Here is a 16,899-nt window from a genome sequence, read left to right as displayed (position 1 = left end):
AATGCAAACACAGTCATTTTAAATGTTTGCCAAACAAGAACTACGTGTCTCACGTGGCTAAAATTTTCCCAGGAGTCATGAAAAAGATGATACGTGCCGACACTGGATGAATTGTGTCACTGTCTATTGAAAATTTACCAAACTTTTCAAACAACCTTGTGCAATTCTCTAACATCTATTAGAAAGTCAGCGACCAATCCAATCCATTAACCTCATATCCAAATCCATATGGTGCAATTTAAAAACAAGCTTGTTGTGTGGCCCTCTGTTAAATGGCTTTGTATGCCTTATCTTCTTTCATTTTTCTTGTTACTCTATTGGAAAAGGTAACCAGATTACTAAAATAAGAGCACCCTTTAACAAATCCATGCTGGTCCTCATCAACAATATTGCCTTCCTGTACCTAATTTTGTATATGAGTTCTTACCTTCTCCAAAATCTTAACTATTGAATTAATACCAACAGGCCTGTAGGTATGTATGTAAACATCGCCAATATTTTCCTACCTTTATATTGATATTCTTACTCATTGATATTCTTACCAAAATCTTCTTATGATTTTTGTTTAGCTCTCTGATGTTTTTCTCTGTACTCTCTCTCTCTCTCTCTCTCTCATGACATCTGCCATCTTATTTGCTAGGAACTCTGAATATGCTTTCTTCTTTTCCAGAACTGCCTCTAACTTCTTGTGTTCACCATTCCAATTTTTCTATTTTTGCAAACAACTCCACCACATGCCTTTCTAGTTGAATCAATCAATGTTTTCTTCAGAGTTTGCCTCTGAGTCTCCAGAGTTAGCTCCTTGTTGCCAACTCTTTCATTTTTATGTTGTTTATTATTTTAACGGTATAATAGAACACAGAAACTAAGTAAATAATTAATTTATTGACTTGATGCTGATATTTCGCTGGTATTATAACCAGCATCTTCAGAGCACAAAAACACTGTTTGTCACAATACGCGAGACTAAAACAACATGGTATACTTAACCAAAATTGTAGCAGCAACACAAAGACTAGAGTCCTGATTTTGGCGCCCTCTATCTGAAAAAAAAAAAAAAAAAAAAAACGCTATCATATATTACTAGAGTCCTAGAAAAGTGCTAGTTTTTTCTTAATATGACTGTCTCCCAGATCTTCGGCAAGTTAATACAGCCATATTTGTTGAGATTTGGAGTGTGTTTTAGGGCTTCTGTCGCCTCTAAGAACAATCTCTCTGATTTATATGGGTTTCTGTGTAGTACTTTTGTGTTTTTCCAGTTGATCCTGTGTGCAGGGGTATCCAGAGCATGGTCTGCTAGGCCCGACTTCCCATAATGATATTTCCGGACGTATCGTTTATGTTCGCTGATGCGGATATTCACAGTTCTTCCTGTTTGACCGTAGTAGGCTTGATTGCATGAGCAGGGTACTTGGTAGACTCCTGGATGTGATAAAGGAGGAATGCTGTCCTTGGGTGAGCGGATGAGGGTGGCTAATTTGCTACATGGTCTGAATGTGGTGCGTAGTTTATGTTTATTGAGGATTCTTGAGATCTTTTCGGATGTGCCTTTAATGTAGGGGATGGTGACTGTTTTGTTGTAGTTCTCTGTGGTAGATGGTGGGAGGGGTTTCTTAGGAGTGTTTAGTATTTTGTTTATTTTTTGTGGATTGTAGCCGTTGGCCAAGAAGGTGTGGCGTAAGTGAGTCAGTTCAGCAGTCAGAGCCTTGTCATTTGAACAGATTGCTCTCGCTCTATGGGTTAGCGTTTTTAATATGCCATATTGTTGAGAAGGATGATGGTGTGATTGTTTGTGTAAGTATCTGCCTGTATGTGTGGGTTTTCTGAAAACTGAAAATGATAAGGAACCATCTGGGAGACATGTGATGAGTGTATCCAGGAAGGGCAGACAGTTGTTGGCTTCCAGTTCCATAGTAAAGTGGATTTTTGGATGTTGGCTATTTAAATGTGCTAAGAATGTTTTCAATGTCTCAGGGCCATGTGGCCAAATAGCAAGCACATCATCAACATAGCGTAGCCAAAGTGTTGGTTTGAGAGTGGCTGTATTGATTGCTTGTTTTTCCAGGTGTTCTATATAAAAGTTGGCTAGGGGGGGAGCCCATGGCTGTCCCATCAATTTGTTTGTATATTTTCCCTTTCCATGTGAAATATCCTGCATGTATTGTGAATTTGAATAGTTCAAATATATCGGGGGGAAGTGTGACTTCAGTAGATTGAGGGTTTCTATTAGTGGTACATTTGTGAATAGTGAAGTGATGTCAAAGCTTACTAATAAGTCTGAGCTTTTTAGGGTGAGGTGTTGTAAGATGCTTTTTAGGTGTGCTGAATTTTTGATAAAGGAGGGAGAATTGTTAGTGAGAGTGGCTAGTAGCTTCGCTAAATGTCTAGCCAGTTTGTATGTGGGACTATTTATACTGTCCACAATTGGGCGTAGGGGTGTGCCTGGTTTGTGAATTTTTGGTGATCCATAGATCCTCGGTGTTTTAACATGGAAAGGTTTGAGTTTGTTAACTGTGTCTTTGGGCCAGGAAGTGACTTTTTTTAATAGTTTTCGTGCCTTATTCTTTTGTGTGTTGGTAGGATTGCGATCTATAATTTTGTATGTTGACTGATCTTGTAATAGTGTGTGCATTTTGTTTTCATATTCAGTTGTTTTTTCAGATAGAGGGCGCCAAAATCAGGACTCTAGTCTTTGTGTTGCTGCTACAATTTTGGTTAAGTATACCATGTTGTTTTAGTCTCGCGTATTGTGACAAACAGTGTTTTTGTGCTCTGAAGATGCTGGTTATAATACCAGCGAAATATCAGCATCAAGTCAATAAATTAATTATTTACTTAGTTTCTGTGTTCTATTATACCGTTAAAATAATAAACAACATGTTCGACGAACACATAAGTCTGTCCACACGTCTTTCATTTTTAATTGATTAATATTTCTATAAATGAGTACAGTTCAACTCTAATTATTTTGAAAAAAATTTCTAACATATTTTTCTTTTTGATATGATATTCATCTTTCTCCTACTTAAAACTAAGTTATGATCACTTCCAATTTCAAATCCCTTGTATACTCTGGTATTCCACACCAGCATATTCCACACTATCAACCATAACATGTCAATAAGACTTTTTTTTCTTATATTTGTGTACATCTTTATGCTGAAACATAGTGTTTGTGATAATTAGGCTCATGTCCTGAAAAGAAATACAGCAAGCACTTACCATTATTATTTCTTTTTTCAGAGTATTTCTATATGCCTCATATATTCCCAGGACATTTATTTCAATATAAAAATCATTAGTTATTAATTGAAACATTTGGTATGCACAAAATATCATGAAGCATTATTTCTTTTCTGAAACAATAATGCATATTAAAAATTATTATTAAACTAATAATGAAAAGTTAGATAACTAGTAAGAGCTCTCCACATAACCTACAAAGAATGCAGAAAACCAATTAATCTCTGACTCAATGGAAAATTCTCACCTTCATAAGGTATACCATGTTACATATCCAATTGGATCCTGAAAATGTGGAGACTGTAGCACTAGGAATTTGGGTCTTAAATGACCAAAATATCATCTGATTGGATCAATGCCTAGTTATACAGCAAGTTTTAGTCAGCAAACCAGAGTAAACAGTGAAAAGTCAGGTATTGGATCTCAACAAAGTCAAAAATAGGCATCCTCGAGTAAGGTTTAATGAAAAGCTAATGAATCTATTTTTACCTTATGACCAATATTTGAAAAAGCAGGTGCATTGTTATTTAAACTTTTTTTGATCTCAAAAAAACTTAAAAGTACCACATGAAATCCTGTTTAAAACACGAAACAGGTATGTAAATATAAGTTTTCACAGATTGAGATGTCTTATAAAAATTAGAAATTGGCTGTTAAAACTGAACAGTGTAAAATAAAACTATCTTAAACTGAGTATAAATCAAGGTTGTATGCTATCTTCTTTATACATACATGGATATTATTGCATGCACACACACTCGCACATGAGAAGTAACAAAGGCTTTAACACAAGAATACTGTGGGGGGAGTCAGAGAAAAGGAAGCAATCTACTAATGTTTTTTTTTTTTTTTTTTTTTTTTAATACATGTAATTTGTAGTCCTTTGGAAAAACAGTATGGGGAAGGATGGATATTTGGTGCCAGAAATATAACTGTTTATAAATGTTGACCAGCAAATGCTTGTCTTTTTCATGTTAAGAGCTAGGGGGAATCTTCTTCAACTGGGATTAGTCCATTGCTGGATAAAGTTCTCTCCTGATTTTCTCCATTCTATTTTAAACTTTCAGGTTTCACTGCCATATGAGAAAATAGTGCTGACCAACTTGATAGGGCAGTAATCATGAAAATACAAAAAAAGAAAAGGAATTCTGCAGAAATAGAGCATTTGCATAATGACTGGACAGAATCTCTGAAAGGGAAGGTAGTTATCACTCACACTGCAAGGAGAAGGGGGGGGGGGGGTCGAAACCAAAAGCCTACTCAGAAGACCAAACATGGCATTCACCACTTTAAGCTTCCAAAAAAGCTGGTGATAGTATTTCACTAGGAAATGAAAGTCATCTACTACCAAGTGTGTCCAATTAGCATTTCTTCCAAATCAAGAAGGTATCCTTAGCAGTGAGAATACTAACTAGGTTGCCAGAGTGTCCTTTGTAGAAAAAAGCCAAGCACATGAGAAGGCAAGGTTGGTTTGACAGGAAGAGACTGTATATTACATATCAGCCCATTAGTGAAACAAATGGGTTGGGAGATTCTGTTTCAAGTGAAAAATGAACAGCCCTTCATTCTAGCAAGGATTATTTCAGTTCTTTAGTCAGAGCAGTATCCAACTTCAGGATTCTGTTTTAACTAGGAGCCATGGCTTACATAGCAGAGTAGGGGATCAAGGCTCATTCCATTAAGGATATGTCAGTCATGTGATCAGAGAAAAGCAGTAACATGTTGAAAGTTTATTTTTCATTTGGTTAGACTATAATAAATTTAGTTTAATCCTTTATCCAAGTGTGAGCAAACAAAGTTTGCACCTGAAAGTATCTTCAGGACTAGGGTAAGGTGGTACAACACCAGGAAACTCGTTGCAAAGGTGGAGCAAGCTAACATCACTCCTATCTTAGTATCTCCCATAATGCAAAACACATCTCCTTGCGGATATGTATAATGTTATGCATTAAGGGAAGGGCCACTATCCAGACTAGTTTCGACCTTTATTGAGGTCTGAAGAGACCTCAATAAAGGTCTTTTATTAAAACGTTTATTAAAAGTAAAGATGACCTTGCTAATGCTTCTGCATTAGCAAGGTCATCTCTACCTATAGGAATTGCCAAACAGCGTGCCACCTTTTTATTACTCTGGATTTAGAGAAAGATGTTGAAAGTTTATTTTTCACTTGGTTAGACTATAATAAATGTAGTTTAATCCTTTATCCAAGTGTGAGCAAACAAAGTTTGCACTTGAAAGTATCTTCAGGACTGGGGTAAGTGGTGAAGAGACCTCAATAAAGGTCGAAACTAGTCTGGGTAGCGGCCCTTCCCTTAATGCATAACATTATACATATCCGCAACGAGATGTGTTTTGCATTATGGGAGATACTGAGATAGGAGTGATGTCTGTGTGCTCCACCTTTGCAACGAGTTGCCTGGTGTCGTATCACCTTACCCCAGTCCCGAAGATACTTTCAGGTGCAAACTTTGTTTGCTCACACTTGGATAAAGGATTAAACTAAATTTATTATAATCTAACCAAGTGAAAAATAAACTTTCAACATCTTTCTCTAAATCCAGAGTAATTTAATAAAAAGGTGGCACACCGTTTGGCAACTCCTATAGGTAGAGATGACCTTGCTAATGCTTCTGCCTGGTATCTCCACTTGGGACTGGCTCCCACTGAAGAGACCTCAATAAAGGTTGAAATTAGTCTGGGTAGTGGCCCTTCCCTTAATGCATAACATTATACATATCCGCAAGGAGATGTGTTTTGCATTATGGGAGATACTGAGATAGGAGTGATGTTAGCTTGCTCCACCTTTGCAACGAGTTGCCTGGTGTTGTACCACCTCACCCCAGTCCTAAAGATACTTTCAGGTGCAAACTTTGTTTGCTCACACTTGGATAAAGGATTAAACTAAATTTATTAAAAGCAGTAACAATAATCAGATGATAGAAAGAACAGGTGGCTGAAACTAGCTAGACAGAAGTTGATTTATAGAAAAGGAAATATGGACAAGCTAATGGTTGGAGTACCAACAGGAGACCTGGCATCTACTGTGTATGCGGAAGGAAAGCTAGACAAGCAAAGGTTCAAAATGTCAGAAGAATGATAAGAATTCTCATTGATAGATGAACAATTTGTGTTCACAAGGTAGATTTAAGTTGCATTAAATAAATCTAACCTTCTCTGATCTAATAAAAGTTCTATTTTCAGTTTTTTAGTTGATTTTTAATCTCTTTGAACTGTGTTATTATTATTATTATTATCATCATCATCATCCAAAGACACCATGGAGTCAAAGACTCATCTAGGAGGTCCTTTTGTCATACACACAGCTCATCATACCATGCCTTAAACACACTCAATATTCTCTGCAGTCACCACACTCTCAGGCAATGTATTCCAATCCTTCACAACTCTCCATGCCAAAAACCTGCTTCTCTCACACACCTCATTATACAGCTTCCACAGATGCCCTCTTGTTCTTCCGATCTCCCACCATTTTATGAAAAACCTTTAAAACGTTAATCCTATAACAACCCCTTACCAACTTGTACATCTCTATCATATCACCCCTCTTCTTCTTATCCACTAGACTCTGTAAATTGCATCATCTAAACCTTTCTTCATATTCATCATTTCAAATATCAGAAATTACCTTAGTCCACTGCCTCTGGACCCTTTCCAACATCTTTGTACTTTTGAAAATCAGGTGACCAAATCTGTGCATGCACAATAGTCCATATGTGGCCTAATCAAAGCCTTATATGGAACTAGAATCTCCTTATTTCTACAAGTCGGTGTCCTCTGCAACATTGCCAGAATTTGTTGTGTTGTCCTCACAATTTATTATTTATTAAATCATATTCAAAAAATCTTCAGCAAAATTAAATAATAACTGATGTGACAAATTTGGTATGTAGGTCAGCAACAAAAAGACAAACTATGAAAATAGGCAGGAAACAAAACGAATCAACTACATTCTCTGTAATAATGATATAGAATAAGTTATGTATTTTGGCTATTTCGATACAATTTTAATGAAGAAGGTACAGTAGAAAGCTAGCTGAATAAATTAATATGAAATAATAATAAGAAAAATTGGAAAAGTTGGCTAAAAGTAAAATCCAGAAACAGGTGGGTAGGAATACCATTCTCAATGATAGGCAGCAAGGTTTTGTAAAAGCCTTAATAATTTATTAACACTTTATAATGATGACATCAGAATTAGATAAGGGAAATGCCTGCACAATGATGCAGCTAGACTTTGCAAAGACATTTCACAGAATACTGCATGGAAAACTATTATAATTTGGAAGAAATGAAAATGGATCTAAAGCTGGTGGCACTGATAGCTGACACACAGACACCAGAGAGTAATATATGTGGAGTAGAATCTAGGAAAATGACAACTAGTGGAGTGCCTTGAGGCTTTGTACTAGGGCCACTACTGTTTAATTTGAATATTAAGGATACAGGAAGTTAAAGAGGCAGTGAAGGAAAAGAAGAAAGCATATCAAAAGTTCCTGGCAAATAAGTCAGCTTTTACTCTTACAGAATACAGAGACAAATGTAAGAAAGCTAAACAGTGTGTAAAACTAGCTAAACAAAAGTCATGGGAGGACTTTGGCAAGAATATAGAAAATAAATATCAAGAAGGTGGCAAAATATTCTGGAGGTTGTTGAAGAAGCTTAGGAATGGAGGAAAGAGTGCTGTAAAAGGAATTAGAGATGATAAAGGTGAAATGAAAACAGGAGAAAAAGATATCCTTGAAGTATGGAGTAATTACTTTGAAAAACTGCTAAATGAAACAAGCAGTGATGACAGCACAGTGATAAAAAACACTGACCAGGCATGCAGTCAGGAATACATATCCATACTTGAAGTAGAAAAAGCCATCAAAGGCTTGAAATGTGGAAAGGCAGCAGGAGTAGATGATATTTGACCAGAAATGCTGAAGTATGGTGGTATAAGAGTCTTACAGTGGCTGCACTGCATAGTTCAGAAAGCCTGGACAGAGGGACGAATTCCCGATGATTGGAGTAGAGCTCTCATAGTACCCATATATAAAAAGGGAAATAAAACTGAATGTGAGAATTACAGAGGTATTTCCCTACTGAGTGTTCCTGGCAAGATCTATGCAAGTATACTTAAGAAACGGTTGAGAAGAATTGTGGAAGAAAAGCTTGGTGAAGAACAAGCTGGATGCAGGCCAAATAGAGGCTGTCAGGATCAGATCTTCACTTTACGACAAATAGTCGAGAAAGCATGGGAATATAACAAAGATCGGTATTTAAGTTTTGTCGATTTGGAAAAGGCATATGACAAGGTGCCAAGAGAGGAGCTATTCAATACACTGCAGTTATATGGTGTCAGTGGGGCATTATATCAAGCAATATTCAGTCTTTATTTGAGTTGTGAGTCAGCAGTTAGAATTGAAGGAAGTACAGGAAGATGGTTTAATGTTAAATCTGGTGTGAGACAAGGATGTACATTATCCCCTCTGTTATTCATTATCTATATGGATCACATTATGAAGGAATGTGGTATTAAACCTGATATCAAAATTGGAGATGTTAATGTCAGCTCTTTGCTTTATGCGGATGATGTTATACTTCTAAATAAATCCGCTACAAGTCTGCAAGATTCTCTGACTAAATTGAATAGCTGTTGTAATAGATATGGTATGAAGGTCAGCAATAAAAAGACAAAGACAATGAAAATAGGCAGAATCATTGAAAATGTCAACTGTGTTGTGAATGGAGAACCTGTGGAACAAGTAAAACATTTCAGCTACTTAGGCACAATTTTTACTGAAGATGGTAAACTAAATATAGAAATAGACAACAGAATCAGCAAAGCTGGTATCGTGGGAAGTCAATTTACAAGACTGTGTTCAAACCAATTTTAACTTATGGATCTGAGAGCTGGGTCAGAAGTAAAACACTTGACCAAAGACTAGAGACCGCAGATATGAGAGTCCTGAGAAAGATTAGAGGTGTGAACAGATGGCATCAATGGCAATATCATATTAAAAATGAGGATATTAGGAAAGAACTTGACATTGTCAGCATCCAGGAATGCGTTAGCAGAGCTAATCTCAGATGGTATGGTCACTTAAATAGAATGGGAGAGGAAAGATTAGCAAAACAAGTGTTCTCTGCCAGGTTGGCAGGAAAACGACCCAGAGGAAGGCCAAGATATAGGTGGATTGATACGGTACAAAGTGCCTTAGACGATAGAAATATAAGATCTGATAATGTTGGAGTCTTGACAAGTAACAGACTGATTTGGAGGAAAATTGTAGATAGGAAGTTAGTAATGATGTAATTTTTTCATGTAGTACTGTCATATCCTGTACACCCCTTGAGGGTACATGGCAGGAATTTGATGATGATGATGAGGATACAAGGAATGATTTAAGTGTGCATATTCAGTGATTTGGTGCTAAAGCAAAACTGGAAAAGTCAGTAGCTCATAAACATGATGTAGATAACCTGCAGGATAATTTAAATAAATTGACATTGTAGACAAGGAATAATGGTTGTCAATTGAATATTGCAAAATTGTAAATGCAATATTAAGTTTGAGATGATAATATTACGTATTGTGTATCACACACTGATAAAGCTAAGGATTGGAGAGTAATAGTGGATGGAGAGTTGAATTTCAGAAGGCATATCTCAAAACAGCTAAAAGGAATCTAAGAAAATCAGGATAACTAGCACAGTGCATCGAGGTTCTGTACTTGGGCTGCTACTGTTTAATTTGTATATTAATGATACAAGGAATGATAAGTGTGGATATTCAGTTATTTGGTGATGATACAAAACTGGAGAAGACAGTAGCTTTTTTACAGTATACCATCTTTATTAAAATTGTATCAAAATAGCCAAAATACATAACCTATTACTCAACACACTAACAATAAAAACAGGGATGTCATTATCTCTCTTTATAAGGCTATGATCTGCTACATCTTGAATATTGTGCACAGTGAGTGACCAAGCTGGTGATGGTCTATGTGTAATGTTCCCTGGAGGATATATTTATTGAAGATGTGTGGGTTGCAGAGTTCAATTAGCAGGTAGAAGAGAGGGAGACATGATAGTAATTTATAAGTTACTAAAGTGATTCTCTAAGACTGACACAAAAGAAAAATTTTAATGCATGACAAATAGAGAACTAAGGGTCACTTCTGGAAGTATTGTATGAAAGCGGTTAGCAAAGGTGTGCAGACTAGATGTTTTCTTAGAGAGTGGCGATTGAGTGAAATGGACTGCCAGAAGTAGTTGTGAGCTCTGTAATAGTGAATATGTTGAAGGGGAGGTATGACAGATATTTTGTGTATAAAGGTTAGTGTTAGTCTCCATGATGAATCTTTTTACTCCATTGAGGTATTCATATAAGAATAATAATTTAAATTATATTTAAATTAAATCCAGTAGTTAAATTATACTTAAATTACCTGAGTTGTATATGCTCCCTCAGCAGCACTTTCAATTTCTCTAGACATACCAAAATCTGCAATTTTGCATACTAATTTAGCAGTCACCAAAACATTTCTTGCAGCCAGATCCTACAATTAATAAAAATGTAAATAAAAGTAGTCTTTATGTTGAATGTACATGAACATAAATGGCGATATTATTATTTATTATAGGTATCTCCATGGAGTCAGTAGACTCATTGCAGGAGACCCAAACTATCAAAACAATAACTATCATATCTGTTCTTGAATTCATTTACAGACAAAGAACTCACAACTGAGTCAGGCAATGCATTCCACTCATTCACCACTCTCTAGGCGAAAAACCTCGTTCTCACACCCTTGTTAACCACACTTTTCCTTAATTTCCAGGGATGACCTCTTGTTCTTCCATCACTATCACACAGCTGAAACGTTTTCCCTGCATCAATCTTATAAAAACCTTTTAGTAATTTAAATGTTTCTATCATATCCCCCTCTTCTCCGTCTATCAACCAACCTCTGCAATCCATAAGCTCTCAATCTATCTATGAAGGGAGCATTTTTTACATCACTCACCAACTTAGTCACTCTCCTCTGAACTCTTTCCACAGCCTCCTCATCTCCAAGGAATCCAGGTGACCAGACATGGGCACAGTAATCCAAATGTGGGAGTATCAATGCCTTCTAAAGGGGAATAATAACTTCTTTATCTCTGGATGTTATTGTGTTCTTCAATAACCAAGTAATCATATGTGCAATCTTGGACACCTTAGCGACGTGTCCTCTGAATTTCATCTCCCTATCCACCAACACCCCCAAGTCCCTAGTCTCATCAATCTCTTGGAGTACCGTTCCATTGATGTAGTACACAGCTCATAATCTTTTAATCCCAAAATGCATAACTTTACACTTTTCCACATTGAACTGATATCCATTTCCTTTTGCCGATTTTACCAGCATATTTAAATCATCCTGGAAACTCTTAACATCAGCTTGATTTTTATTGCACTAACCAACTTTGCATCATCAGCAAACAACTGAATATCTCCCTTTAAGCCATTTCCTATATCATTTATGTACAAATTAAACAACAATGCATATTAATAAGTCAAAAGAGAATTAGAAAGACCTCAGTCAGTTTGTATGTAAAAATCCTGTGATCCAAATACTGTGGAAGTTTGCAGGAATACATTGTGTGTAATTCAGAAGTGTATCTGAGGGAGGGAAAAAAAGTAGTTCCAAAATTCACTACCAGGAGATTCTGTATGATGCACCAAATGTAGATGTAGTAATTTTTATGTTTGTGTAAGAAGGAGAAAAGTGAAACAAGCACAACTAATACCTTTTCATTCACTTCCGTTATGCATTCACAAGTTGTACTGTTCAATGTTGATTTTTTATGGCACAAAGACATCAAAGGTTATAGTGTACCAGGACACAGGTCACAGCAATACATGTGGTAATTTAGTAGGACAATCATAAACATTCATGGCCCTTGGCAGGATTAGAACTCGCTTGGCTGGAGAGTGGATATGCTAACCACTTGGCCAGCTAGGCCGGTACTGTTCAGTATGCTGCTCTTCCCATTATGTCACAAACTGCATCCTTTGTACAGAATATTCGATGGCAGAACACAGCTGGTCAGAACTGATGTTGTACACATGCTACATTATGCTACCTTTCAGTGATGGAAAGTTATCAGGATGATCCCAATAAACTCTGTCTGACAAATCCCAAGAACCAGAAGTCACAGGGGGGGTCAAATTGGGAGAATAATGTGGCCATGCAGTGGGAAACGCATGGCCATTCACTCTGACTTCTGTGAAATGTTCTCAAAGAACCCCCTGTACAGATCAACTAATGTGTGGATGGGGCCTCATCCTGCATAAAAATGACTGAATACATGTAGCTGTGGTAAAACAAAATTGTTTATTATATTGTGTCCTGTGCCTTGCTCAGCAGTAACTGAGAAAGTCACAGGACCCAACTGGCGAATGTCCTCAAAAAAGAATGGTCCAATGATAAAAAAAAAGCTGTAAACCCACACTAGACAGTAACTTTTGGTGAATGAAAGGAATTTGTTGGATTTCATGTGGGTTTTGCATAGCCCATGGCCAGCAACTGTGGGTGTTCACAGCTCCATTCAGGTGTGAGCGAGCCTCATATTCCCACGAAATCATCCACAGTCATGCACCATCCAACTCCACTCAAGTAAGGAATGATAACGCAAATCTTTTATAGAATTTTCCTGACAGTTGTTCAAGTCATATCCATGTATCTTGATACAGCATATGCACTGCAGTAACCAACACTGTTATTCATGGCCTTCTCCACCATGGCAGTAGCAACTTCATTCACTTATTGTGGTTTGCAACCTCTACCAGGTCTAACTCCCATTAATCGAATTTCTTAAAAATGACTACACGTTCCTTGCAGAGCACATGGAGATAGTGGACCTCATCGACATTTGTTCAGACAACTAAAGTTGCAGAGTGCAGCAACAGTATTCCAATTGTTTAGGTATTAGAGCTTCATGAGCAAAGCATGTTGGGGCAAGATTGGTGCCATCACTGTGGACAGTATTAATAACCAGAATGAAAGGGAAAATTCTGTGTCCATCTTTTTAAACCCTCCTGGCACGTGCCAACTTATGTGATTATGCAAATTCCATGAATTTGTTGTTGGCAGCTTCCCTGGTGTTGAATTATGGAACTATGTTTCCCCCTCTCAGATATCACTTTTGCATGATGCATACTGTATTTCTGCAAAGTTTCACGGCATTTGAATCACTGGATGACACTCCACAAGGCCTTAAAAGCAGGGATACTTTAAAAAAAAAAAAAAAAAGGGATACCTTAAAAGCGGGGATACTTTAATTCTGATCATCCTGTGTGTGTGTGTTTTGTTTGTTTTTTTTTTTTGAAATAATTTATATTACTAACCATGTTATCTTTGGAGCCAACTATGAACATGGTATGCTTGGTAAATCAGGCAAGTAACTCACAATTACTTTGTTGTCTGCTTCCATAATGCCTTCTTCAAACTACAGTGGAACCTCGGTTGTCAAACATAATTCATTCCTAAAGGCTGTTTGGAAACAGATCTGTTTGAAAACTGAAAACCATTTTCCCATAAGAATTAATGCAAAATGGAATAATCCATTCCCAAACCCCAGATGATTGCTTATTTAAACCTTTACAACGGTACTTTATGCATAAAATTGTATACAAAAATAATGAAAATGCATAAAATCTTACATAAAAAAGAATAAACACAATAAATAGATAAAATATAGACAAAAAAGGGTGATCTCTTTCCACAAAACTTTGCACCTCACCCCATTTCACACACATTTCTTTGATCAAAGAACTAGGAATCCTCCCTTCCTTCCTGTCTCTGAAGACATTTCTTCAACCACAGTCTTTTGCTGTTCCTTCTTAAGGTATTCCAGTTCTTCCGTGGTGAGCTCATTCCTGTGGTTCTCCACATCAGCATTTCAGCATTGCCAACTTCCAAGCCCATGCTTTTGCCCAGAGACACAACATCATTGACAACAGCAACATACTCGGCCTCTGTTAAACTGTGAATGAAATTATTATGTATATTTTGCTCTTCATTCACATTTAACATAACCTATCATATATTAAGCATGACTTGTTTAAAAATGATTTGTTAATCCCTTGCTTAAGAATTATTATTCATGTATTATTCCTGAATTTCATCAGCTATTATTGATTAAATAATTTTAATGTATATTTTACTATTGGAAGGACTCAGTGATAAATATCATTTATCTTATTTACTTTATTCCTTCAATAATATTATGAGAAATTATATGTACCTTATACATATACTGTAACATATATTTTATTATTATTAATTGTAAATGAAATGAAAGAGAAAATTAAGTAACTGTAATATTTTATTAATGTTTTTCATTACTCAATGTAAAAGTATAGCCTTATGTAACATTAACACGAATGTTTACGTTTTGTTCGTTGCCATGGAGAGAGAAATAAAATGGAATGCGCGTGGGGAGACCATGAGCTTCGATAACGAGGGGAGAAGAAATATATATGAGTGGTAATATAGGAGTAAAGAAGGGAGAGTTTTTGGAAGTGAAAAAAGGAAGGATATAAGCAAGTGGGTGAAAGTAAATAAAAAGGACTGAAGGGCAGGAATTCAAGAGAGTAGTATTTAGAAGTGTGCAGAGACGAAGTGTAAACTTATAGATAGCTGAAAGTAAAGTCAGCAGAGGCATTAATAGGAATTTGGTGCCGTATTTGGATAATTAAAGGACTGGAAGGTTAATGAAGGATTCAGAATAGATCCGGTTAGCATAGAATTACTACTTATTTCTATATTGCTTTTAGGAAGAATTGTACGGAGGTTAATTTGTTGTGAATTGGTAAACAAGGATATCAATCTGCCCTCTAGTTGCCGTCGAGAATTGTGAAGCGCGACAAATAATTATCTAGTTATGATCTTGAAGAATTCTTTTAAATGTGTTCCATGGGTGTAATAAAAATAATTTGAAGATGTGCTCACATTAAATCTGACTTGCTGAAGATAAATTCCGGTAAGGACAGTCATATCTTATTTGTTTCTGTGTATGAAGATTTGAGTGATAGTTCCATTTCACTTATTCTAACATTTACTGTGGCATTTCGCCGAAGTTAGAAGTTAAAAATAATTTGCCTTGAAATAATATCTGCCGTATTTAATGATATGATAAGTGCCTGCTGAGAGTTAAGTATGGAGTATAACTGAGAGACATGGGCAAACTAATTAAACAAGAATTTCTGTTGTATTAATCTGAGTAAGGAATCTTGTAATAGAGAAAACTGTGAAACTCGTATGTGAAGATTTTGAAGACTGAATTAATATGAATGATTTGACCTGATGCACTAACTTAATTGTAATGTCTCATTTTAGAAGTGGAATTCATGTATTTGTCTTATAACCTCATATTAAATGTTTTTGTTTTGTTAATTTCAATATTGTGTTTGCCTAATTCTTTTTTATTGCACCGTTCATAAATAATTCGAATCTTGCAGGAGCCTCAAGTGAAAAGTATTAAATTCGGCCTGAATGAGTAAGGAGACTGCTAAATTAACTGAAAATTGATTCTACTATTTTATATAGACTAATCTAAATATAGGGTGGTGCAGTATAAATATAAATTTCCCTACATTTGGATTAGTGATCAATTAGCTATTAATAAGAGTACGTTACAACAAGATGTCGGATTCGGAACTAGGATATACGTGCCAACAGCCTCAAAGCCCTGAATGTCTCTGTCTGCTACAGTCTGGCCACAATTTTCTTCCTCCAGGCTGAGTTTATGGTCCTGTAAGTCACTTGCACCCAGGCTTTGTCAAGAATATTAAGTAATGGAGAATAGTGAAGTGATTTTTCCAGAATTCTCTGAGTGTTAATTCTGTGTCAGAGCTAATTTCTTATAGTTCGAAATGACCTGCTGGTCCATGGGCTGGATTAGAGGAGTCATGTTAGGGAACAGGAACTTCACTGTGATAAAAATCAAACTCCTCCACCAACTCGTCCTGTTAGCCTTGAGGACAACAGGAGCACTGTCCATCACAAGAAGGCATTTTAATGGCAATTTTTTTTCTTGAAGGTATTTTCTCACATTTGGGGCAAAGACTTAATGGATCCATTGAATAAAAAATTGTCTGGTTACCCAAGCCTTACTATTAGCACTACTTGTACCAGGGTTTTTTAAACAAATCATCATGTAATCGCCTTGCTTTTTCACAAATTATAGCCTCATAAACACTATCACCAGCTAACTGTTTCTCGTTTATCCAAATCAGCAACAATTTTTCCACTTCTTCAATCGTCGGAGATCTTAGTTTAATAAGAACTTTCACTCCTTTTGCAACATCAGCTCCCTTGATCGCCTCTTTATTTTTGAGTATTGCACAGATCATTGATATCGCCATATCGAACTGCATAGCAAGATCTGAGGCACGAACGTCATTTTCATGTTGGATAAGATTTCTTTTTCACCTCTATCGTGGTTCTAACAACTTTTCTTTTCGCTTTGCTGCTATCACTATCCTTCTTCGGTCCTGTGGTGGCTTATTTAATAATAATTTATTTATAAAAAAACAGCAAACCACAAAGAAAATCAAGAAAAGGCACTGTAAATTTGAGCAGGTATCTGGATTGAGAG

At 36.3% G+C, this 16,899-nt stretch overlaps 1 protein-coding gene across 2 annotated transcripts in view; it reads right to left on the bottom strand.

Moving 5' to 3' along the window:
- The window catches only part of LOC150096472 (ephrin type-A receptor 4-A-like), a 709,579-nt gene that overhangs the window by 160,583 nt on the left and 532,097 nt on the right, over nucleotides 1-16,899 (bottom strand). For both annotated transcript variants that reach the window (XM_090407961.1, XM_090407962.1), the window contains exon 13: nucleotides 10,701-10,811. In XM_090407961.1, the coding sequence (XP_090264087.1) occupies nucleotides 10,701-10,811 (111 nt within the window). The remainder of the gene's footprint in view (nucleotides 1-10,700; nucleotides 10,812-16,899) is intronic.

The sequence above is a fragment of the Typopeltis vanoorti genome, chromosome 18 (genome assembly GCF_054136105.1).
Source record: "Typopeltis vanoorti isolate ZY-2024b chromosome 18, IOZ_Tvanoo_1.0, whole genome shotgun sequence".
Taxonomy (NCBI): Eukaryota; Metazoa; Arthropoda; class Arachnida; order Uropygi; family Thelyphonidae; genus Typopeltis; species Typopeltis vanoorti.
Note: the sequence above shows the minus strand (reverse complement) of the source record. Positions and strands in the feature narration are given on the sequence as shown.